General features: G+C 47.3%; 1 protein-coding gene and 1 long non-coding RNA gene across 5 annotated transcripts in view; one reads left to right on the top strand and one right to left on the bottom strand.

The window, feature by feature from the left end:
- Positions 1-14251: 14251 nt before the first annotated feature.
- Rab3gap1 (RAB3 GTPase activating protein subunit 1) overlaps positions 14252-26431 on the bottom strand; it is a 258809-nt gene continuing 246629 nt past the window's right edge. The window contains exon 24 of one of the 3 annotated variants that reach the window (XM_077687422.1): positions 14252-14880. In XM_077687422.1, coding sequence (XP_077543548.1) covers positions 14869-14880 — 12 coding nt within the window. In that variant the 3' untranslated portion in view covers positions 14252-14868. Of the gene's footprint in view, positions 14881-20422; positions 25980-26431 lie in introns of those variants that run through there. The other 2 variants (XM_077687420.1, XM_077687421.1) reach the window with 2 other exon arrangements.
- LOC144155774 (uncharacterized) lies at positions 18653-20324 on the top strand. Of its 2 annotated transcripts, XR_013319631.1 has the most exons (4): positions 18653-18993; positions 19057-19132; positions 19199-19403; positions 19918-20324. It is a non-coding gene; the product is annotated as an uncharacterized LOC144155774 (long non-coding RNA). The 2 variants fall into 2 exon arrangements; XR_013319630.1 differs by having other exon boundaries at positions 19199-20324.

Below are 26431 nucleotides of genomic sequence, written 5' to 3'. Positions count from 1 at the left end.
GCCAAGACAGTGACCGAAGACATAAGTGCGTATGCAAGATGTTTCATAATTTGGTAGCTGCGCTTTTTTTTATCTCATTTCTTGTGCCTTTTTTTTACTTTCTGCTCTTTTGTTAATCTTTCGTATTTTTTGAGGGAGCTGGAAGACAAACAACAGAAACCATAACTACGAGTTTGTTGGCGGTCTTAATGGCGGTTACCCATTCCAGTCGAGCGGCCTTGCAGAAGCGAAGAAAGTGTTTTAGTTGGAATGGATTCTAACTCCGGTCGGTCTCATTGTTATCTCGTATCCGACCCAGAAATGGAGGAGGGATAAACTTTATTTAGCAAAAGATGCGGTGGTAGGAGCGTTTCTCCTATGGGTAGAGTACCTCTGCCCGGTTACACGTCCGGCCCAAAGAGGCCCGCGTCGCTGTCCGGGTTGTCGGTGCTCTCGCCGCCAATTTATGGTGTTCTTTTATTTGTCGCTTTGAACTGATCAGAACTGCTCCAAAGCAGCTCCGTATTTTATTTGGCCATAGAATTTCTATTGCAAGGGCAGTTCTGGACTGACCAGGAGCCGCTCATAACTGTTCTGGGCCAAGATACCGAGATGCATTGGAAAGTGAGAATTCGGTTCCGAATGTGGTGCCTTATTATATTGTAAGCGAGGAGTCTGTTTTCGCTCTGCGAATTAGGACCGTCACCTTTTGGAGTCAGGGGGATCGGAGGCTTTATGTTGGTTTTGACTCCGGTCTGCCTTCGGGTCTCTAGATGGCGACATTTTTTAAAGCAAAGCTTTACTACTTTCGTCCAGCGGTTTCGCAGAAGATGCGCAAGTTAACCTTTTGACCTGAGACACACCCCCGGCGACACACCCCTCGAAGCGCATCGCGTGATTCGCCGGGCCCGCTGTCCGTCAGCGTTGCGCACAGGGCCACATCGTTCTGCTCTCATCGCGGCCGCTCCCGTCGCGGCGGCGACGGAGCGGCCGCTCAGTGGATCGACAGCCGACCAAACCCACAGCCTCCCACGCATGCGCCGCTGGGGCGTCTCCGGCGATGTGACTCATCTTGCGCCGCGTTCGCCGTGAAGAGAAACGCCGCGTTCGACGAGAATGTAAGCGAGGCCGAGCCTCCTTCTGTGAGCGTTGCACAGGACCGAACGGCTTGGAGCCGTGGTCGACAATACAGCTACGTCAAAGGTTAACCAAGCGAAACCAAGACTCAACCAGACAAAGCCAAGCTTTTGCTTTGCATATCCAAGTTTAGTTGAGCTAAGCCGCTTCCATTTTTTAAAAAATCCGCGGCGTGTAATTTACGCTTCGCTGATCTATAGGATAAACTCGCTCCGGTGTAGAGTGCTCTCTTTGAATTTAGTAACCTTAGAATTTAGGGGTTTAACGCGCCGCATTGGAGAGTGCCTAGGAGGGCCCCCGATACATTTTGACCATCTGGGAAACTTGGAATTCAGCCAGAACCGACTGCGTTCCTGTGGCTGCCTGTGGCCTTGTCGGATTCCCTCCCCTGTGGAGGCTTTTGTTGATCCTTATGGTAATTGGTAGTTGCTCCAGATAAACAACAAAAATATTATGCCGTGTTTAAGTGCGTATCAGACACAATTCATATAAGTCATTCGGATTCGGCCATGGCACGGCATACTTGGGCACTGACTGAGGGCGGTCTTGATCGAAGCGTTGACTGACAGATCTCTCCGCGATGTTTCATGTAAAGTAATTTGGCACGCACCTCACGGGTTCTCTGCGATTCGGATGCTGAATATGATGGACGTGCGTACGCATGCAATGGCCTTGCGCATTTCGTAGAGAGAGAGAGAGAGAGAGAGAGAGAGAGAGAGAGAGAGAGAGAGAGAGAGAGAGAGAGAGAGAGAGGCACGCGCCGCAGTGCGGCGCGCTCCGGATGGGCACAATCATGGTACCAGGATTAACTTTCACAAATTCGGTTCTGTGCATGAGGCCAGAGACCCAAGCGGGCCTGGAGGTAAATCAGAGGGCAGTAGGCAGATTGGCCCTAGGGGCCCACAGCAAAACTACAAATGAGGCGGTGCAGGGGGATATGGGCTGGTCGTCTTTCGACGCAAGGGAAGCGCAGAGCAAGATAACGTTTGAGGAACGACTTAGGGACATGGAGGACGAAAAATGGGCCGCGAGGGTATTTAAGTACCTGTATATGAGGAGCGTGGACACGCGGTGGAGACGGATGGACCAGACAGCTGACCAAGCGGTACGGAAAGTCGGTAGGAGAAAGTGGGGTTTACACAACAGTTAAAAAGCAGGTAAAGGGAGCAGAGACGACAATGTGGGCACAGAGAATGGAAGAAAAAAAAAAAACCCTGGAGACTTATAGGGCAGAGAAACGGGAAATTAAGGAGGGATTCTATGGCAATCGAGAGGCAGTGCTTTGCTCTTCGAGGCACGGGCTGGGTGCCTGAGAACCCGGGCATACACGGGTAGCTACAGGCAGCAGGATAAAACATGTGCATGCTGCGGCAGTGATCGGGAAACTATAGACCATATTGTCAGGGGCTGCACAGAGATACGGCCACCGCGGGGTGAGGGGGAAACGACGCTGATGGAGCTTTGGGATTTGGGGCGAGGGGGAACCTCAACATCAGGGCCATAAAGGTGACGAAGAGGCGACTGGAGTGGTGGTGGAAGAAAAGTAGGGAAGGGATGGGCACGCAGGCGGAGTAATCATACGGAGGAACAGCGAGGGGAGAAAAAAAGGGGGGGGGGGGGAGCGATGAGTTTAAAACAGGGAAGAGAGGGAGACGGGAGGGAGGAAGCAAATCTATTAGGTTAGTTGGGAGTAGGGCAAGTAAGCGTAATAAAACAGGCAAGTCGGTTGCTGACAACCGACGCCCCGATTCAAAGGGAGAGCCACTAATCATCATCATCATCAATCGGAACGCTTCTTGAGAGTCTCGCAGTTGGTTAATATTCTAGATGTTTTCAGCACTCGTAGTAGGTACGGGTCCAGACATTTATTTTTTGTGTCCTTGTATCGATACCCTAAAACAAAACAAACAAACAAAACTCGTCGTGGGAGCGCCTCAAACATCCGATCCCCATCCAATCACTCACGTTGGAGCATTGGGAGCACGGTGGAAGAATTGACTGTGATTGGAAGAATAGGCTGACCGGCTCCCAGCTCAGAGAGAGAGAGAGAGAGAGAGAGAGAGAGAGAGAGAGAGAGAGAGAGAGAGAGAGAGAGAGAGAGGAGGGTGGTCGCGCTTGTAGCCGGTCCGGATCGCAACGCGGCCTCCCAGCGCTCCTCAGAGGGGATTAGTGGGAACGGACCGTGGGCTCATGCCCATCTTATGCGAGATAGGGTGGCTGAGGTGGCAGGCCGTGGTTAGGTAAAGGCTTGGGTGTACGTTGGTCGGACGTGCTGGGCTGGGGGAAGTGTTTGTTTAGAGTAAACGCCAAATGTGAGCCTTACGCTGTTATCCAATTGCTGGTCCGCCGGTGGGTAGATCCGGCGGGAGATGCGATAGTGTGTTGATGTCATTAAATGTGACCAGACAATCCCTCGCAGACCGCGTTCCGTGTTAGGGACAGATATTAGGCCTTGCCCGGATCATGCGCCCTCGGGCCCAGCTCGAGGATCAGGAGCCTCTGACCTGCCGGGCGCGGGCTGCTGTGAGGCTTGAAGGCGGCCTGGACTGAGGCCGCCAACCACTCTTCTTGCCCCTCCTCTTTGCTTTAAAAAAGGAATAAGTGTCATTCCTCCTCCTCGAGGCACTGAAGTCTGCTTACGTGCTTCGAATGCGAAAGCATGACAGCTTTTGTTCGATTTCCAAAAAAAAAAAAACTTATATAATTCGCTTCGTAAAGGGGCCAGAATGACTTCCTATGATTATGACGCCAAACGTCGCTGGGACCAATTTTAAATGGATATTATTGTCGCAGTTTTGAGAGGCCAGGAAACCACGCGGATCAGCTGCTCTGTGACAAAAAACTTCATTACGGAGGTGTGTGACGAAGAAGCTTCTAGCTGGTCAAAGACACAACACAAAGTAAAAATTCTGGTGGGGCTTGTGGCGTCTTTTGTCCCATTTCGCCCCGCCGGACCCAACTGTGGGCAGTTTCAGACCAACTGAATGCAATCTTTAATCGAGCTAGGGGGGAAGCGGGGTCGTGGAAGGTCGCCTTGGACGATTTTGAAGCCAAGGACAAGGATGTCAGCTTGCTTGGACGGAAAAATAGGAGGTCAGGTTGTCCGCGAGCCCCCGCACCTGATCCCTAGCCGCCGAAACTGATGCCATGAATGGCGCAGTAATTATAGTCGGCAACACGTTGGACAACGTTAACTCGTGCGTAATATTTTATTGTGTAGTGCGGGCACATCGAACAAAGTACCTAAAAACACACCTTTGGGGTCACCAGTGCCCCGACGAATTGTTTTTAGATGCGGAGCATCTTAGAGTCTGGCATGTCCCGCGTCGGCGTCCGCACTCACACTGCGCATGCGCAACTCTCCTCCTTCCCTTTCTCCCACAGCTGCGCGATACTCACGCCACTTCTTCTCTCGTACCAGCTGCGTGCACTTCGCTTTCGCTTCTCCCGCGTTCTCGCTTCTGCTTTCGCGTCGCATGCTCGGCGCTTGCGCATATCTCCTCCTCTCGTCTCCTCTCCTTCAACCTTTCAACCTTGAATGTAAATCGGGTAGCGCGCTGCACGCGTTCAGTTCAGCGCTTGCTGCGGTTGACTCCACTTCACTCCGTTCTTCCGATGAAGTGTGATGGAAGCAACAGTCCCGTCAGTTAGTGGGTTGGCGCAAGCAAGCGTCAGCACCACCCCACAAACTAACAGCAACGCTACGTCCACTGAAGACAAAGCTGCGCAGCGAAGGGCACGCGACGCTGAGCGCAAACGCTTGAAGCGAGCGGCGGACCCTGAGCTTCGTCGGCGCGAATGCTCGGCGCTTGCGCATCTCTCCTCCTCTCCTTCAACCTTGAATGTAAATCGGGTAGCGCGCTGCGCGCGTTCAGTTCAGCGCTTGTTGCGGTTGACTCCACTTCACTCCGTTCTTCTGATGAAGTTCTACGAACACAACGGAACCCCGAGATGCTCCGCATCTACTCAGCGTTCCCTTGGGGAAGATGGGGCTAATTTTTTTATTATTTTATTTTATTCAGTATTATTTAAATGCAGTCACCTTCATTTAACGGTGCACTGCTTCCCCAGTATCAGAGCTCCCTGTGGCTGGGGTGCCCGTGTTCTCGTTACGGGCCGTCATGTGTTCTGCCCGCGCGCTGCGCTTCCCAAGTCGTACACCATCCGCCCAAAACGGTCTAAAGGAGCACTGACACCAATTTTCGGCGTTATTATTGTACACTTCGCTTCCTTTACTCAACAGAATACCCTTGGCTGAAATATGAGCGGCCGGCGACGCGAAGAACATACTTCAATGAGATCTCATTTATCGCTCCGACGGAGCAGCGCGCGGAGCTGCACTCAGCAAATGGACATCAGCGTGACATCACTCCGTGAGAGGAAAAAGAAGTGACGCGACGGCGCTCGTCAAAAACTCGTGACGTCACTTTACGCGCGCGCGGCAGCGCGGCCTCGCGAGCGGCGAGCGGGCGCCGGCGCATTCAAAAACGGGTGCACGTAACCAGAGCATAACCGCTGCCCAGGAAGGCACTGTTGGCAAAAATAAAGTTCCACACACGGGGAAGGAAGCGCTAATGTAGCCCGAAATCGCAATAGAAGTCGCCATCAGGAATTTTATTGAAAGCGGTCATCGAATTTCCGCCGCAATGGTAGGCCTAGCACCTAGCCTCCGCAGTGTTTTGACGTCCGCACAAAGCGGTGAGGTCATGATTCTGTCATATGCGCCTTTCGGGATGAAAGGCGGGAATTTGAAACAAACGATTTTCAGGCCGTTCAATGTAATTAATTATCGCGCGCTGAAGTATTTAAAGCGCGGTTTCGGCTTCGCCAGACCATTAAGCATCGATAAAAGCAATAAAAGTGGAAGATAAAATTTTCGTGTCAGTACTCCCTTAAGGAGCCATGAAGAGAAAATGCAAGTTGGTTTTATTCGAAAGATTTCGTGTTTTATAGTGCCCCCAGCGCTTGTCCGGATACAAACGGTGCTTTATTCACTGAGAAATTAAACAACTTAGGTTAAAATTTTGATTTTCCCGCTCAATCGTGCGTTTTCGTGGTCCCAAATGACATCACAGGAACCGACCGCTCTGCAGCCTAGAGTACCTTCATTCACGCATCCGCCGAACAGGGTAGAGACACGTATACGCTGGCGCCGCCATTTTCGGTTGCTCGCTCGCCGCCGAAGCAAGTCATTGTGTCAAAACCGCGCTAAAATTATCGCCGCAACGCGGTTTACTGAAGAAGTTTGAATCATATCGTCTGTTTCGCGTTGCTAGGTCTCGTGGGAAACGAAAAGAATAACGCGTTGAGCCCGTTGGCCCAATTGCGGCGGCACGGGACCGTTCGAAGGTTGTCTCCACCCTGTACAGCGGTGTTGGTTTGTTCCCGCGTTTCTTTACGTTCCGTAACCTAGATGGCGCCACCATACCGTGGCAAGCGTTTGGTTTGTTTTTGCCCGCATTTAAACCTGGCTTGTTTTTGTTCTGGGAGAAAATATTCGTTCCCTGAAACAGTGCTCGCTCGACAAATGGGGTCACGTAAGACACCGTTGCTTGCGTCAATCGGCCAGTGTCGTCTGAGACAACCCCAAGCCCCGTAGTGCTGTGCAGCTAAACCAAGCATGCTGTGCGCAGTACGAACAGCAGAACGCATCAGTACTTCTATGTTTACATGTGCTTTCGTAACTTCCACTGTTTGTCCCATCATTCTTATTGCTTTGTAAAGAATGTGCCCTAAATTTAAGCGCAAATCGCTCGTTCGTCTAGTTTGTAAGCTCTACCTAATTTGCGTCTGCTTCTGCCAGCCTCCGCCAATCGCAGAGCTTAGCCCATGTGACATCACAGGTTCTGTTGCGGGAAATGAGCTGGTGGGTCGCATGCCCATTCCCGTTTTTCCTAATTATGTAGCTTATTTGAGCGAAGTTTACGTTAAAAGTGGTGTCAGTATGATTCTAACGAGACAATCTTTTGAATGAACCAAACTTGTGTTTTCTCTTCATGGCTCCTTTAAGGCGAAAGCCTGCCTTAGGTTTCTATGCCCCATGGAACGCATGAGGTACTAAAAATTGTTGTGAGGTGCACAGGATGAGACAGGAAATTAGAGCACGCGTCGGGAAAGGGAAACAGCATGCAGTTAGCGGTGAAGGTATACCGACGGGAGATTAGCATAGACAACGTTAGGTGTTAGGTTCGGTTGCGGTAAGTTGGTCAGGTCCGCTCCGTAAAGTTGCGATCACGAGAAGGAAAACCAACGTTTCTAGATTATTCAATCTAAAAACGTTGAGGGGGGGGGGGGGCAATAAGGTAGCGGACGTCACTTTAGTGGGGTGCTTATAGTGACGTCGGGCGGCACTCAGGGCATAGCGTTTTTTTTTTTAATTTACTTTTACCATTCCCTCTACTTGGCATTTGCTTTACAGCGAAGCTGTTTACCCCTAGACCGGGTGGGGGGGAGGGAGAGGGTGGAAAGAGGGGGGGGCACCCGAATCTGGAAATGCCCGCGAACAGGAAGCGTCCGCGAGAAGATACCGGGTGGGAGAGAGGGCGAGGCGCTGGAGAAGGTGGAGATGGGGGAGATGAAGAGGCGTTGGCTCGGCAGGGTCGGCACTGATTAGAGCAAGGAGGTTTTAGAGCCGCAGAGAGGCGCGGCGCTCCCACCGCCAATCACATGGACACAGCCGCCCGACAAGACGGAGCAGGTGGAGCACGAACAGACAAGCAGCAAAATTCACCATAGCCGTCAAGTCCGCGTAGGAGGCAGATAGAAGCCATCCTAAAGTTTGTTTTATGAATGCGTGCCACCCAATGAAACAGCAACTGCTTCGGTGGGCAGTCCACCCCCATATCAATGGTTTGACCCTCTTATTGTTTTATTGACTCTTTTTAAATTGACACCACTTAGAAGCGCACGTTCTTTCGCCATTTTCGGTACTTTTATGGCCTGAAAAATCCCCCGTGTTCTTATCGGTGAGAAAATTCAGCAGCCATGTTTTAACGAAGAAGGAAGTCAAGCGTTACATATTACGTATGTTACGACTTTAAAATACATGGATTATGCGCACTAAAGTTCTGTTCGGAAATTAGGTGGTGGAACATTAAATTAAAGCGACGCCCCACACGATGCCATAAAAAATAAAGAGTTTTAGCTGACCGTTTTTGACACTCCGCTATGCTCCCGACGTCCCGCTCAGCACAACCGCAGCGTCAGCAGCCGAAACGCTTTTAGCCATGGAGGAAAGAATACTCTCCATGCTTTTAGCTAAGCGATAACCGTATCTCCCTCGACGGGGAATGATTCGCGTGACTGGTCGTTTCGCGTGCGCGTGTAAACCAAAACTTCATCCTAAAGGAAACATAAGAATTTGTATTTGGTCGCCGAAACAAAGCAAAATTCCGTGTTTCTTGGCCTCATTTAACCTTTTTTTGGTATAATGTAGTCGCTGACATGGTATGATTTTTCTAAATAACAATAAAGAAGACGATAAAATTTGGAATAGCCAAGCCAAGGGTGCCTTTCTCGGTGCTGCATAGAAGCAGCCCCGCGCTTCGGTAGACGTTTTTCGCTTCCGTTCAAAGATCTTTGCGGTGTGCGGCACCATTGCCTATTCGGAAGCGCTCTCGCGGCTTCGTCGCTCGTGTTTCAACTGAAGAAACGAAGTTCGCCGCAGCGCGCTCGCATCACGGGGGCAGCCATGTTAAAATTCCGTACGGTAGCGTAAGCTGCCGGGACGGTCTGCTAAGAGGCCCCGGTTCCGCAGGGCCCCGCTCCGGTATCTCCGGTGGCGCGCTAGCGCGCCACGCATGCGCAATGGCGCTCCCGCTTGCTATCGGAGCGGAGCGGACCGTCAGAAACGGTCAGCTAAAACTCTCTAAAAAAACAAGTGCGGCTACTTGAAATGGTTCTTTTTACACACAAAATGAATGGCCACGCTGAACACGCTCAGCATACGCTGAACACGAGGCTCAGCAAGGATCTGTGTTTTTCAGACGATTTCTTTCAACGTCTCTAAACGGTCCAGCCGGCTGCCTGACAATCTGAAACCACCGCCATTGGCGCGCTTCTCCCTATTGGCGCAAGTAGTCAGGCCCCGCGCGTTAAAAAAAACCGCGCGTCAAAAATAACCGCGCGTCAAAAAAAAAAAAAAAAAAAAAAAACAAACAAAAAAAAAAAACGAAAAACACGCGCGTGCCGTGCGGACGCGGTTCGTTCGGTGCATTCGCCTGCGCAAAAACGCGCGGGCTACCTAGCCTGACTTTTCGGTACAGGCCACCACGCTGGCTTGGCCGCCGTACCTACGGCAGCTCAACGAGGTTCGTCCATGGGTTGGTCAATAGACATGTTTGTGCTACAGCACGGCCGTTTATTTGGGACCTCAAAAGGGAATGCCGGCACGTGGGATCATGACTCACGGCTGCGAGTAAAGCGACAGCTGTTTGGGTTGCCGATCTGACCCGGGCGCGCTTTCGCAGACCCCCAGATTGCGCGTTCAGCGCGCTGGTGTCCTGGTGTTGTCTGAAGGGGTGCAGAGCAGAAACCTCGTAGTGGAAAAGGCGCCACGCCGTAGCGCGTGAGCGCCGCCAAGCGTCACGCGCTCTGCCACTTCGTCTGCTAGCCGCGCTATGTTGGGCAGCGCCTCACCAGTAACGGAATCGATATCTCTTACCGACAGAGAGCACCGAATCTAAACCGCGGTTCCCATGTGGGGATCTCCATGATTCTCACAATGCTTATGCGAACTACAACTAATTTGGCAATATTTTCAATGCAAGTTCATCATTTCCGTGTGTGCGTGGACTGCAGATAGTGTTTAGTGAATTGTGACGAATTTTCAGTAATGCGGCTAAACTTTAATACAAAGATCAGCTAGGATGCTACGAAATGCCAGTAGAGAGCAAGAACTTTGTATAGTACGTAGAACTAACCTGACCAGCATACATTAACAATTACTGGAGCACTTCAGTTTGTTAGCTCTCTACGTAATGCTGTTAGGCATAGCAAGAAATTTACTACACAGCCCCTTTTGTTCACCCCATAGTGACAGTGCAGAGCATACATGGGGAAGCTTCTGGTGAAAAACTTAGAGCTGGCGGTGCTTCTTTTGCACTTTGTGAGATTAACCCTGGTATTCTGAATCTTTCCTTCACTCGAACCTCCAGTGGAGGAGGTCCTTGAAATCGATTTCTTCATGCATAAGCATTGCGCGGAATCCTTCCCTCAGCAGAGTATAGGCAGACTGAGAATACGGCCCCAAGTATTTCTGCACATATAACTCAAACCAGTAATTAAAGAACACTGAGAGTAAAATTTGGGTACGAGTATCAGGCAGATTTCTCCCCGAAGTGCATGTTCACTTCAGTGTGCGCTGCACTGTGATGCCTGCATCATCTCATCCATCACTACATTCATTTTCTATTCATGGCCAGCATATTGTCAAAAGCAAAAAGGAAGTACAGTTATGCTGTTATGTCCTAGACACGACATTGTCCTACCTTTAGAGTGAGTGCCCTTGCTGTTCAAAGGTCAGGCAATGTAGGTATACCTACATTGCCTACATCCTATAGGAGTGAATGAATCCAGACATTTTGGTGTACGGCTTTTCGGTAAAGGTCATTTTAATGGAGACAAGTTGGTGCCAACATTTTGGTGTACCTTGCATGAACTTCTCGGTGCACATAACACTGTGCACGTCATTTCAAACCGTCGCCATTGATGTTCCGTGCACACTTTATTAACTAATAATTATCTTCTTTGATTATGAATATTTTGAATATTTATAATCAATTCACAATTTTGAATTCTGAACCATGAATATTTTAATGTGGGCAGCACTCAATGCCAACACAGAACTGGGCTCATGAACAAATAAATCATCAATTGGATAAGGATCACACCCCTGCCTTGATTGGGAAAGTGGGAGGGGTAGCTCAAAATTTACCTTTGTGTGGCTCGTGTTTCTTCTCTTTGATGAAAAGACTGAGCTCATGATTTCACGGCCTTAACCGATGGACTACATATTAGAAATAGTTACTGAAACACTTCATTTCAAGTCATTAATCTTGAGTATATCAAGCACAGTGCACATATGCAGGGCAACTAGTATTCTCAGCTAGCTTTTTGATATAAATACTGGCATTCAACTGCAAGCAGGCACTTGAGCCCAGTGCCTTTGACATTCTTGCTCCTGTTGCAATGACCCACTGGCCGTTGATGCTGAGCAAGATATTGGGGTTGCATCCTCGACCACAGCCACTCTTTCGATAAAGGGGGGGGAAGAGTAGTAAGCGTGCATATAAGTGACCCTCAAATGGGCCGTGAAGAAGTTTGGTTCATTCAAAAGACTACATTCACCCAGTAACAATGATGTAAATGTCATTGCTAACTCCAAACAAATAATCTAGATATTAAAGAAAACAAATGAATCTGTGGTAACTGACAAGCCACTTTCTTGCTGTGGCCTTGTAACATCACGTGGATTTGTTTGTGCGATTTGTGGGTGCCAACCAAAGCCACCACTAAGGAAGATGACTGTGCAGTTGTAGTGGTTCCTCTAGTTCTGTCTGATTGTATCGCTTGAATGCTCATGTGGAGTTATCACATTGATAACTTCCTTTTTAGTGTCCTTTGATTGATTGATTGTGGGGTTTAACGCGCCGACGCAACGCAGGCGATGAGGCGCGCCGTAGTGGAGGGCTCCGGATTAATTTTGACCACCTGGGGATCTTTGACGTGCGCCGAAATCTCGTACACACGGGCGTTTTTGCTTTTCGCCTCCATCAGAAAAGCGGCCGCCGCGGCCGGGAATCAAACCCGCGACCTCGTGCTCAGCAGCGCAACGCCTTAGCCACTGAGCCACCGCGGCGGGTTTTAGTGTTCTATTACATCACTGCAAAAGTCTTGTAATGCAAAATATGAGTTTTTCAACATTTCTCATCTTTTATTGGCTACACAAGTGTTCTTCAGGGTGTGAATTGAGTTGAATGAGTTGAATGAGGGTGTGAATTGAGTTGAATGAATTGGTGATAGGGTTTAACGCGCCGACGCAACGCAGGCGATGAGGCGCACCATAGTGGAGGGCTACGGATTAATTTTGACCAACCGGGATATCTTGCACCGGGTGAAGGAGTAGGAAACCTCTTTCCCACTACATTATTTCATGCTTATGAATAAAGTCGTGAGCAAGACACAGAGGGGATGCTGTGCCCAGAGTTCTGTGTAAATTGTGTTGCAGCCACAGGTCTTATGAAAGTTCTCTACCTGGAGCTCTGCCTTTTCTTTCTTTGTGCTGATAAGGGATGGTACGCAAACAAGCAAAAGGCACAAGTTATGGCTGATGTGAAGTGGAACATTGCTTGGCACAAGTGTGAAGCCAGACGCATCACCTGTGAAAAAGTTGGTGCACATGAACTTGGAGAGGTGGAATGTAATTTTTGCACCTCACTGCACTTTGAAACTATCAGGGTGTCTACCAAGTTGACATTTTCAAATTCCCCGAATTTTCAAGGTTTTCCCCGAGTCTTTTTGCAAAATTCCCTGAGTGACACAGAACTCTATTTTACGTCAACACGGGCTGACACCACCTCACCAGTTGGTGTCACCCTCTAAAAAGCAGCTTATAAAATAAAATATGACATAATAAATTTTGAATGCTAACCAGTAACTTTTATCTCATTCAAGAAGAAAACATAACAGAGTGGTAGTAAAATTCACAGTGAATGAAATATCGAAAAAATATGGTAAAACCGTACTGCCATGTTCTCAGCTCGCACTCAATGTCTCAGTGCTGTATTTCACTGCTTCGAAGAGTTTATTTTGGTTTGGATGAGGAACACCTGCATCTTAAAATCTTGAACACTGTCACGTAAGGTGCCCTTAAACGCCGCCATACTTCTAGCATCATGGCGCTGCCCAGGATGAGTGGGAAGAGTCTGTTTGGGATTCACATTGGAAATCCGAAACACCTCAACTACACCCCACTATGGTGATTCCGCGTAAAGTTCTTTTGGCATGCAGCGAAAGCTACGGAGCCGAAACATGCTCTGTCTTTCTACGCAGCGGAATATAATGCCAGGTTGCAGTTAACAGTAACTCATTAAACGGGGTACAATGTCTATATCTGATGCTTAGGACGTATTTTGAACACAGCTAGGAACTTTTGAAGTTGAAAATTAAGAGAATGTGTTTCATTATTACACTAGATTCGATACTCAAAGATTTGCAACATGCGTCAACTAACTAGAAACCAAAGTAGATTGTGCCACGTGTTCCAGCATAGGATTGAAAGCTACTACTGCCCCTGCCCCTGTAGACTTCTTTACGCTGCCACAACAAGCTATTGCAGCGCGCAACATTTTCTTCCGCCTTTCAGGAGTCTGGGAAACACGCCAGAACACAAGGGGAGCGTACAGGGATCTGGAGATGGAGGGGGGTTCTTGCAAGCTGTATGAAGCGAGTTCTCTCTGGAACCAGTGACTTCAGACTGCGCCATCAGTGACGGCTCCGCGGAGGGCTGTCCACTTTTGACATCGACAGCCCTCAGTGGACAGCACTGACGTGGACAGTGCTACTTGAGCCAGCATTACTGTGAATTTCGCTTCCTTTATAAAGTACAGCAAATTATCCTTGATAGAAGCACAAATTCCATGAGTTTTCCCAGACTTTTTCCAGACTATTCAAAATCCCTGAGAATTCCAGGTTTTTTCTGTTTTCCGGGTTGGTAGACACCCTGATTATGAAAAGTCCAGCTAATCTGACCTTCAGAGGTGGACTGTCGAAGGACAGCAGATGGAGCCACTGTGTCAGTCAGAGAGCCCAGACATAATGAGGGATATACTGGAATGTAAGGTGTATATACATTGTTTGGGCCAACCATGTGGGACTAATATGAATTGTAAGAGTGGACCTGTTCCTGAATGCAAGAACTGAATGCAAGACTGAATGCAAGAACTGAAGGACAAATGAAGGACTGAAGAGCTGGGCAGACCCAGCTCAGTGGACCCTGCTGAAGGCAGAAATGGTACCATGTGAACACTTACAATGGGCTAAGGGAGGGGGGGGGGGGGGAGAAGTCGGATGTGAACACTATTCAACCAACCCCCCCCCCCCCCTCGTACCCCCCCTCCCCCCCCCCCCCCCCGTAATACACTGAGAACAGTCCTACGTGCGGTTAGCTAAAGATCTACATGAACCTTCCCAAATAAGTGTGGGCAGCAGGACTACAGTTCATTCACAAGGATCATCAAGAGTGAAAGGAAAGCAAGCTGATAGATGGGGTACTCCCGAAGATTCGGCATCCCTATCTTTGAGGCTTTCACCTACCGGCAAGAACACCCACTGAAACGGCAGGTGTAGGCTGCAGCAGATACAGAGAGAAATGTACGTGGTTATGTGATGCAGATTTGAATGAATCCGTGGTCAGAATGTGGTTATGTGATGCAGATCTGGATGAAGCCGTGGTCAGCATGTGGTAAATGCACCACATAGCCCTAGCCAGCACTTGTGGCACCCTACACCGACTATACAGAGTTCTGCCCAAGCTATGCCACCAGCTATTGCAAGCAGATGGTGCTGGCGCAGGTGGTTCGATCCATGCTGGCCCACTGGAACACTCCTGGTGATTGAGCGCTGTCCTCTGCACACTTCCTGTCTCCCCACATTGCCCAAGTGGCCACACTCGAGTTGCCCTTGGTAACATCGGTCAAGCACCAGGCAGGTCCTAGGCTAGCATGAGTGAACTCCTCTCTGGTTTTCAACACTTCATACTCGGCCCTGCATTGAAGGGAGGGGAGGGAACAAGGAAGTGGCATTTTAAGCACTTGTCGGACTCACTGGCAAGGCCATCTAAGAGGGTTCACACTGGCTAACCCTGCAAGCGTAGTATTGAATGTGCTTTGGCGAGACATCGGGGTATCCATATTTCCACAACCATTTTTAATCAAACAGAGCGAAAAAGGACAGCCACTTGAACAAAGTGGCAAAAGCAACCACTGTAAAAGGGTTGAAAATTGGGCTAGTTGGATACTCTCCATCATGAAAACAACACTGCACAAACTAGACAGGATGGGAACCCAAGAAGACACAGTGCTTTTTGTGTCTCCTTGTGTTTGCGTCCTGTCTAGTTCGTGCACTGTTGTTTTTATGATTGACAAACATCCACGCCTGGTTCCGTGTATCTTGTACCCCTTCTGCTCTTCTGACCTTCCCACCTTACCGTGTTCAAGACTGACCACTTACGCAAGTGCGCCCAGTGATGCCTGTGATTTGAACTATTCCACAATGCACATAATTAAGCTCGGAGAATGTGCTATGAAGATGCGACAGCTGTCCTTCGACGGACAATCCTTGGATTGCAAACACTTGGAGGTTTGTTGTCCCTGTATTAGCAGCTCTTTCGTTCTTTCTCATCACTGGAGTTTTGCGAGACTGCTAGAAGTTGCTAAAAAAACTTGCGTAACATTGTTCAGGCTAGTTGTTGGGCTTTTATACAGCAGAACGTGATATGCAGCAATCCTAATAGCCTTCCATACTGATCCTTACCTACATTAAAGGGGCCATGAAGACAAAATACGGTTGGTTCATTTGAAAGATGGCCTCAATAAAACAACACTCATACCACTCTTGGTGCCAACTTCACTTAAATAACCTATATAATGAAGAAAACAAAACAGACACGTGATTCCCCATTTATTTCTGGCACTAGAATTACAATACGCATTACAGCTAGCATGCTTTGTTGACTGAGGCCAACAAAGACAAACGCAAATGAAACGAGAATTTACAAACCCATAGAATGACCGATCTGCACTTGAAATTGGGTGCATATTCTTTTGATAGTAGCAAGAATGTGGAGGTAAACAAACTAAGCTCTGAATGAACACTTCGACATGTATGCAGCCGCACTGCATGTGGAACGGCCGCCGGCTTGCGATGCGAAACACCGCATTGGTGCAGAGAATCTTCGGCCATGCGAGTCCTCGAGGCTAACAAGCCTCGTTGTTCTAGCTCAACTGCAACCTTGCTTGGTATGCTTACGTATTAATTACAGTTCATGCTGAGCAGCATTTTTGTTCGGTGCCCAGAATTCGTTGTATTTTCTGTCTGGAGCACGAGTGCTCAAACGCCTGGGCTGTCTAACCCAATGCCGGCCAACTGGCATAAGTGACACCGCCACTGTGACCCTGTTAGTGGAGTCATACCCAACGTTTCACAAAACAATTAACACAAACAGCTACCGCTACTGTAACGAAATACGGAACTTTTAGAGGCCCGATTAAAGGTAAGCCGAGCATGGGAGTGGTGGCCAAGTGGCATCGCTACGCCCCCTAGGAACAGTAATTAAGCGAGCATAGCCTCCTGTCAGACAGTTCAGGTTCCTACTGGACTGCAGCGTTTCAGTGCTACATGGGGAAAATCAAATTTTGGCTTTATTGTTAAATTTCTCAGTGAATAAAGCATCGTTTGCTTGCTACAGGAAAAGCACCGAGGGAACCATAACACACCAAACCTTTTGAATAAAGCGTAGTTGTATATTGTCGTCATGGACCCTTTAATCTCTGGTGAGCTGTGCAATAACTTTGTTATTCACTACAGCCTCCACACCCCCACAGTACTATAAAGTTATTCTGTAGAAGGCACTTTGCACAGTTCATAGTGCAAGTTGTACTAGAACAACCCTTATCAGCATAGCGTTACCACATAAATTAATTTTGGGTGTTACAGGCTCTGCAACAAAAAGCGAGTGTGAAACCTTATTGTTTCTTTGCATATGATTAGTTCACCACATGTAGATGTCCATACCAGAACTCACTTGTCGTGCTTTGCGGGCATGCCTGAAGTATTACGAGAGAGTGTGCCTTCACACATGAAGTCTGGGTAAGCAACATGTACATGCGGCCTAGTCAAGCCGTCACGACAGCTTTTTATGCAGCTCCTCTGTCTCTCTGCATTTTTTGAGGCAGAAATAAATGTTGTTGTTGTTGTTGTTCTTCTTCTTATTATTATTATTACGTTATAGATGTACGAAGCCTGCGTTTTTTTTGGCAGGGCAAGATTGGTAAGCACATCATACAGGCCTTGTAATGGGTGAATTATTTTCTGTTTAGGTCCCAGCAAACCACGAAAGTCCATAGGATATCCACAAATGGTCACAATATCCAATGTCATTTCAGGACATTCATGTGATGTCCATACAATGTTTCACCCAAGATCATCTGCTTGTGGACATCCATGCGATATCACTGCAGGTGTGTTATTATAACATCATTACGCGATATTGCTAGGATGTCCACAAATTTACATTTTTCCTTACACTGAGAATTCGCATTGATAGCGCGGTTACATATAGGGGCCCTAACCACACAAAGTGTGTCTTAGTTCATATCTCCCCTCATCCCCGTCTTTGCAGCTTCAAAATATTTTCTGGCCTGTTTCTAACTCATATTTTAAATGAAGAGCGGGTAGTTATTTGATTTGGAATTTGAGCGAAATCTGGTTTGCCTTTCTGTTTGATTCGGGAATTGGTTTCTATATTTTAGGCTGCTTGATTTATATGACAAGCGGGACTGTTGATTTTCTCATACAGTTGTAGGCGAGCGCTGGTAGCCTGCAGTTCGGAGCCAGTTACGGAGCCTGCTGAGTAGGCAGGACTCTTGTCATCCAAATTTGATGCTTGGGATGCGAGCGGGTGCTTTGCATGAATGCATGATGCAACCCACGCGTATGGGTATTGCTTGTTTGGTTCTTGCGCGATGGCGTGGCGGGCCTCGTCCAGTCTTGTAACGTCGGGGGAGATGAGGCTGACGGCCGAGTAATTTTGCAGCGTTTTACTGCATCGTGAATAGCCTCGTGGGGTAAGCAGTCGGCTTTGCGAATGTTCAAAAGGACGACAAAGGCCACGGTTTTTGGTAGCCTTCGCGTTTTCTAGTGCGAGACAAGGTCGGCAATTGAATCCATGGCACTGCGCTGGCGAGGAAAACCCGTCTGCTGTTCAGGGTTCAAGTTGTAGATTCGTGCATACTTGTAATTCGAGGCGTGCGAGCGCCATGGATTCGAGAATTTTGGAGGCAGCGCTCGTGAGTGAAATAGGAGGAAAAGAGGAGAAAAGTTTGGGAGATTTGTTTTTTTTAGGATGGGAGGGACAAGTTGGAGGCCAAATTGTGCAGGGAGGGTGCCGGAAAACAAGTGGAAGTTGCAAAGTCAAGAAGGCGTGAGCGCTGCCTCTCGGCTACGGGCGCAATTTTCCTTTTTGCATTTTGAATGGCCCGCACGAGCTCGGCCGCCATGAAAGGAGCTTCAAAAGCCGTGCTCAGGGCGAAGGAGGGAGCCGGCGCGCGCGGGGCCAACGCTGTGCGGGGTGTCAGATTCTTCGTTTTGGGCTGCGGCAGCGTTTGCGCGAGAAGAGAAAGCTCGGCCGCGTTTTTTCCACTTGCAATGGAGCGAGTGAAAAAGGGGGGGGGGGGGGGGGGGGGGTTTATGTCGGGGTCGCGGAGATGGCGCGAAGCAGGTGCCGTGCATTCGCCCCCCACCCCCCGAGCGCGCCGCATACACCCTCCCCACTTCTCCGTACTTGCTTGGCGTATCGACTGACAAAAGCGGCGGCGGCGGACGAGGAGGAAACCATCCTCGCCCTCTCCGACGGGGAGCTGAGTTCCTGTGGTTCCCGCGCTTTTCAGTCGCTCACTCGCTCTTTGCTCGCCTGTTGTGACCACGACTGTCTCGTACTGAACTGCTCGAAGGACTTCGCGTCTCAAGAGACGGGAAATCGACAGTGTTCGGTTCCTGTCTTCGGCTGCTCCACACGGTTCTCAGATCACCGATCGGCTTCACTTCAAGGACCCGGCCGTATACTTCTACTTCAATAATTACCATCAATCTCTGTTCAAGGTATTTCTTTGCGATTTTGATGCTACTCGCGGCTCTAAATTACTGCTTGGTATTTTCTTCCAGCTTTCCTTCTGAGACTGCCAGTGAATACATCACAAAAACTTCATCCCAGCCCCTTGATGAACATCTCAAGTAGCAGGTGAGAAACTCTCATAATGTCAGCAATAAGCTGAAGCTAACCAAGATATACGACATTTTCTTGCAGGACAACTAGTGTTTTCTCCAGATTCTGCCATTCCAAGAAGGGTACCTAGCATTTCGTTCCTTTTCCCTTTATTCAAATGCATATATTCTACTGCCGCAGCTGCGAAGTTTGCTGCCGCTCTTTCTGCTGAAGAAACAAGCTTTCTGGATCAAACGCAAGATTTCAACTGGTGGTCCAACTTCTCAGAAACAAATTTACAGAACACGTGAGCATGAATCCAAGCACGTGCCTTCTTTTAGGTAATATTTTAGCATGCAGTATAGTTTTTAGAGACCAAATTTGCCTTTGCTTTTCCGGCCTGTTTCTTTGGTATTCTGCCAGCTCCTATTTTCTCTGGTGTTCTGTTTAACTTCATGATAACTTTAAGTTAAAATCTTTTGTGGGTTTATTAAATTTAAAATTTATTGTTTGCTTAAGTTTTCACGGCTTCAAGTTGAATCACATTGTTTATTTGGCACTATTTTTATTCGAAAGCTGAAATCTTTGCTGTGTTTTTTCTCGTCTCATTTTAGCTGTACAGTTACGAAACGATTCATGTATGCACGCCTGTTGATGGTGTATTTGTATGTAAAGTATTTAACCCGCCCGGTCGGTTGATTGCAATTTTCTTTTAACCTGTCACTCTTGCAATAGGCAGAATGGTGTAAGCAGCTGTGTTAATAATAGCTACTTAATAAGTGTTTAACTGGTGCTATTTTTATTTTTTAAATGTTTTCCAGGTCTTGGACTTCCAGCAAGGTTCATCTGGTGGATATTGAAATGATTGTGAAATAAATACCATTTTTCTTTGCAATAAAAATTGGAGATGGTTTCATGTCACTAATAATAATATATAAATAGTTATATAATAATAGTATAAGGTCCTGAGAATGCCTCAACATGGCATCAAATGGACATTACATGATGTCGTCCGGATATCTGTGAAATGTCCACAGAAAGTTTCCATGAATTTTAAGGACATCCTGTGGATATCCAGACGAAAGTATTTGTGGATGTCTATTCCGAGGCAATAGGGACATCGCCTGAATATCCCTTGGACATAACGTGGGCGTTCACGAATATCCTCTGCACATTGAATATCAGGGAAGTTACATTGAATGGACATCCACAAGATATTTTATGGTTTGCTGGGGTACAGTGAAGGTTGTATTAACAAGACAAACATGTCTGCACACTAGGCACGCACAAAACGTAAACATGAAATGAATTGCAGCCTTCAAAAACTTCTCTTGAAAATTTTTTTATTAAGCAATGTTAGTGTGCCCACACCCATAAACAAAAACAGACACCACACCAGGTAACTGGAGCTTGCACATGAATGTTTCCACAGTTATGATGCTGTATACAACCTCATTTGTGACTTATTGCAGAACCAGTCACATCAAACATGCTGCGTAGAATGGTTAGAATGGTTGTCTTAAAATAATACTACCAAAGAGGTTTAAAAAAATGGACAGCTTAAAATGGCACATTTTATAGTGCACACCTCATTTATGTGCTAAAAACTGGCTAAAATAAAATTTCGCATTTTTTTTTCTACCAATTACAGAAAAATGCCTTACAAATAGATTTAATTTGCCAAAAGTAACCCACAAGACGCTACGCACAGGTTTGTTATTGCATAATATATTTTTGATGAAGAAAAAAAGAATAAAGAAAAGCAACTGCAGTTCCCACATATGAATTACTAGTATAGCTATTTCAGCTCGCTTGAATCTGTTATATTAACACTTCAGACAACAAAAGTATGTCTGTGCTTTTTTTTATATATATGCAGTTACCACACTAGTTCAGAACAAATGCTGAAGGCTGGAAGTAACAAACATTTCCAAATTTGGCAAAAGTGTTGACAAGCACCTGTAGGCACAACTCTTGAACCTTTCAACATGGCAAAACATAATTACACTATTTCCACAAAGATGTTTATTTTGGTAATTTTTAGCTAGGACATAAAAAACAAGATAATATAATTCCTAAGTTACCTAAGCACTTCTCATGAGTTGTGACTGCGAAAGCATTAGTGTACAATTGAATTCCGCAGAGTGCTCCTTCAAGTGGGAAGGAATGTTGACATCACAGCCAATGGGAATTAGTCAAATTGGCCATGAGCTTCTGATGGCAGCTGTCATGGTTACTGCTAATCCCACTGGGGAGTATGCGAGTTTTGGTTGGTTATATTGACGTTGCAGCCAAATATGGGAATTGATCAATCTGCAGTGATCTTCTTACGACAGCATTCATCCTTGATCAATCTGCAGTGATCTTCTTACGACAGCACTCATCCTTATTTGCAATATGCTAAAGAGGGTAGGTATGTTGATGTCACAGCCAAATGGGAATTGGTGAATAGGATGTGGGTTTCTGATGGCCGCTGTTATCCTTACTGGCCAATCCACCCGAGTGGGTACTGTTATGCTTATGCAGTGAAACCCCGAAAATACGACTTTCAAGGGACTGCGCGAAAGCGTCTTATGACCGGAGTGTTGTATGATCGGGGTACGGGTAAATGCCACCCTAGTAAACAGTCTCACGTACAGTTGGGCTAAGGACTTTCTTAAATTACTACATTTAGCGCATTCTTGCGTACTTTGAGGACCCTCAACTGACCTATCAAGTTTCTATATGCAAAAAAAAAAAAAAAAAGAAGCCGTATTTTGTGCCCCCCCTCCTTCCACAGCATCTGCGCTAGCTCGCCAGCCGTGCGCTGTGCACTACATAACCCCCATGCAGTTCGGTGCTAGCTCTGCGCCTCGCGCATGGGAGATAAGCTGGGAAAGTCAATAAAAGAACTTCAGGCGCTGTTATTTGATTGCGACAAGCACAGGCAGGCGCGTGCGGGAAAGTTCACGAGATAAGCCGAAAAGATGCGGAGGAGATGGCAACGATCCTAGCGGCGACGAAAGGGGAAGTGAAATGAAAGTGGGAATGGAAGAAAAGCCAGGAAAGAAAGGAACGAAGCAACAACACAGCTTTGAAAGACACTGATAAGCAGATCTGAGATCACATGGTAAGAACAGTAAAAGCCGGAAACACTGCTGAGCACGAGGTCGGGGGTTCGATTCCCGGCCGCGGCGGCCGCTTTTCTGATGGAGGCAAAAAGCAAAAACGCCCGTGTGTGCGAGATTTCGGCACACGTTAAGGATTCCCAGGTGGTCAAAATTAATCCGAAGCCCTCCACTACGGCGCGCCTCATCGCCTGTGTTGCATCGGAGCGTTGAACCCTACAATCAATCAATCAAAATCAATCAGTAAAAGCCAGAAAGAACCAACAGTGGGGCGATGAGGAGGAATTGAAGTAACGAACAGGGGGAGAGGGCATGAGAGTGAGAGGAGAAAACTTGGATCGAGCGGTCAAGAAAGCGGGAGTTCGGTCATCGCCAAGGGGCGTTGAGTATGAGTTTTCACGTTCGTTGGCTCGATGGGAGCTTCAAATTGGTGGTCTGCCGGCCACCTGGTGGTCTGCCGGTCTCGTGGTTCGCATATTTGGTGCTCTGCTGCCGCGTGGAGCCGTCTCAGGTTAAAGTCCCACCAGCCAGTACCCATCTGGTTCCTTGAGTCTGTTCAGCAAGTGGTTGGGCCTGCTGCGGACTGTTTACCTTTGCACATCAAGCAGTGTCAAACGGAGGTTAGGAAATAAAGGTCAGGACAAGGTGGCGAAGCGGCGAACGCTTGTTTATCGCCACCAGCATGCGTCGTATGAAGCGGACCACGTGCACCCGAGCATTGTATACAATCAGGGTATGGGGGTTTGCCGGGACTGCGGTGAACCATCGTTAAGAAGTGGGTCGTCTTAAAACCAGGGGACGTATAATCGGGGCTCCACTGTATAAGTAAGCCTTGACGTGTGGTTACCTTTATGTTGAGCCTACCAACGTGCCAAGCAATGTCAAATTGTATGTTGAGCTGCATGTACGCTCATCCACACGCTTAGCTGGAGCATCATATAGTGCAGAATATCTCCAAAATTTTGCTGAAAAATTGTTCAAATGAATGTGGAGTACTTAAGTGCCCCCTTAATCTTCAGAGCAACGCAGAAGTTGCGACTAAATTGTCATACGTCAAGGCAAGAGGAGGTGATATGTTGGTAAAGCATTGCTCCAGGTAAGACGGTGGATGACAGTACCGCTTGTTGACAGCGAGTCAAAAGCAACAACTCATTTACTAGATCCACCTGTAGTAAGCTAAAGCCATGCAGTTGTGGTGGCATCAGGGATGCGTGCTTAACTCGCATTCTGGAAGCCCTGGGCTTGATTGCTATCCAGTCCCATATTTTCTTAATTTTCTTTTCTACTCAATTACTCTACTTTCATTCTCTTTGCAATGTTGGCAATTTTAGGAGCTGTCTGGCTGCTAAAGCCGGGTGCCAACACTAGACGGTGGCTTACTGCTCAATGGGACATTTAATGGTTTCGCATTAATAACTTGGAACAGAGAAGGATGCACATGACTTTGGCATGCATATTCTTGAATGGAACCAGCACGACAGAAATGAATACAGCGCAAAGAATACACAGGGATGGCTGAACACATTTGCTGTGTGCAACTTGACAATTGCGACGCTGGAAGAAAGTTCTTTCTGTACCATCTTTCATTTTTCACAGAGAATAAGAATACAGTTCTCTTTTCCCTTCAGTGTGAAGGAAAAAAAAAAACCCCTCTCCTGCAGTCTTGTGGCAAAAGAACATAGTATGCGTCGTGTGTGCTCCCAAATGATGTGCATAGATTGAGATGTACAGAGCATGTCAGCAAACGACTACTCAATGAGATTAAGTGCCTGCACATTAAATGTTCCTTCACAGTTGAGGATTACCAAATTTGCAAACCAATGATCATTAGTAATTTCATTACGCCTGCTAGTGCTACTCACTGCATAAATGTCAAGGATGCTAAGATATGGTCCTGAGAGCACAAAAGGGCAGCTAATTTGCAGCCTTATTTTGTGCAGAAGAAGCATGTTCTCTCATCTCATTCAATTACTTCCAGGATACACTGACCATAATGCTGTCAAGTTTACGCTTTAACAAACCCATGTGGTGCTGTTGGTCACTTGTGCAGAGACATTGACTGTTACATACATATCTCAATACGCACTGTTTTTCATAACCAACTTTAGATATTACTTAAAATCTAAATGTCGATAATGTAACTGTTTTGTCTCCAGTGTACTCAGATGAATTCTACGAATAAAAATAGTTAGCTCCTTCCGTTGCACCAGCAAATCAAAACCACTCCATCTGCAGAGGCAGCACATCCTGCGCTAAATGAAAATAAGAAAAGAAGAACTATTTTTATGGACCATGATCACTGCAACTGCTGCATCACCTGTTGTGACATCTCCTATGACAACACCATTGCGTAGCTAACAGGGTCTCATGAATTGTGGCTTTCTCTTGTTCACTTTTGTGTTTCTGTGCAATACAAAAGTTGTAGCGGCCTTTTTCTAAGGCTTACAGTACGTTGCTTACTCGTTAATGTTCTTTTTTTTAAATTTCAGTGATTAAAATTCAGTGATTCAGTGATTGCCTAGAGGATCTGGTTCAAATGACTGCAGTAAAGCAGTGCAGCTGCTTTCTTTCTATCTGGGAGGCATAGGAAAGGTGCTCCCTGCCCCCCTCCAGAGCCAGCTGGCATTCAGAGATCAGAGAAGCTGCTGCAGGGGCTCTCCCTTCACAGCTGGGGTGGTTGTGGAAAAGGCAGCAGTCATTAATTTTTATGGGGGCTGGGAGAAGGTGCCATGTGTCGTCTTGTACGTAATGTGCCCATGATCTCTCACAGGTCTCGAAATACTACAGTTCATGTAGGCTGACACTCTGAGGCTCAATTTTTACAACTGGCAAGTAGGAAAATGACCATCATAATAAGTGGCTTATTTTACCACATAGCACATGGCAAAGCTGATGGTGCTGCGACTGTTCTCTGTATGTTATATCCGATATACTGTTGTAACTGGTATCGTTATAACTGGGGTGGACTGTATATGTAAACAGATCAATAAATGCATTTCAACTAAATGCACTCTTTTCGGCTTAAAAAAAAAAAGTCGTAATTTTTCTGACAATTTTCATCTCAGTTTCAATGTAATACCTTGTCCGTGTCAACATTTTGATATCTTAGTTGTTTTACAAAGCTTCCTTTTGAACATAAATTATGAAGCGCCCTAGAAAAATGGTACTTTGCATATACTAGGCCACCATTTAATTCTTAACACAAATTTTACCATAAACGAGTCTTTCAAGCAGAAATACCTCACAAGAACTGCTTAAAGTCAGTCAAAACCACAGTGCCACAAGTGCTCAGTTACACGGGTTAGAAAAATATATATAATTAGGCATGAGCTGTTACTGTGCCAGCGAGCATGTTTTTCTAAGCCATTTTTTTTTTCATGTTTTCTGTAACCACTCACAATATCTCCACACCTTCTCCTTAGCCCTGTTACAATTCGCACAAGGTGGTTCACAATAAGCTTCTCGCATCCCACTGGTACCCAGTGAAGCCACCACCCAGGAATTGTCAGTACACGTTGCGAACATATTACGGTCAAAGTAAACAAAACACCAAGTAGGGTGAGTGAGCATTAGTAGAACACGGTGTCGTGGCTGAATGCCCCTGCCAGTCGGAAGTCGTTGCCTGCCACAACACAGAAGAGGCGCTGGGGCGTCGGCCGCGAGGCCGGGGTGGGACGGCTGTGCCTGGTGCGCAGGATGTACTCGCGTGCCACTGGGCTGGGGAACCTGCATTCGCCGTCCTCCTCTGCCTCCGAGCCAGCCTCAGCGTCCTGCAACTGAACGCAGGCTCAGTGAGCAGGCAGGCCGCACCGGGCAGCCAAGCAGCCGATGCTCGCAGGCAACAACACGCAAAGCAGCTGGCTCGGGCATACTTTGGCGGGAGGAACCTCAGTGACGCATCGCGAACAGCTTGCACCAACTGGCTCACGCCTTGACAGAGCCAGGGGGCGCAAGGGGTTGTCACCCCTTTAAGACCAATGAGGGCGAGTAAGCTCCGCAAGCCAGTGACACGCATTAGCCTATACAGTGAAAGCTCATTAATTTGAACTTAAACAATTTGAATTTATGGATAATTTGAGATGTGGGATGCACAAAAAAGCCTGTTAATTTGAACGCAAGTAGGTTCTGCCACGGATCAATTGAACTACACGCCTCTGCTGGAGTGCGGCCAGAAAAACACACCCTCTGCCTACTCACGAGGCTGCGTTACCTCCACAATGGAGGGAAG

Source organism: Haemaphysalis longicornis, unplaced genomic scaffold (genome assembly GCF_048455015.1).
Source record: "Haemaphysalis longicornis isolate Haplotype H1 unplaced genomic scaffold, Haemaphysalis longicornis Haplotype H1 scaffold_1, whole genome shotgun sequence".
Classification (NCBI taxonomy): domain Eukaryota; kingdom Metazoa; phylum Arthropoda; class Arachnida; order Ixodida; family Ixodidae; genus Haemaphysalis; species Haemaphysalis longicornis.
Note: the sequence above shows the minus strand (reverse complement) of the source record. Positions and strands in the feature narration are given on the sequence as shown.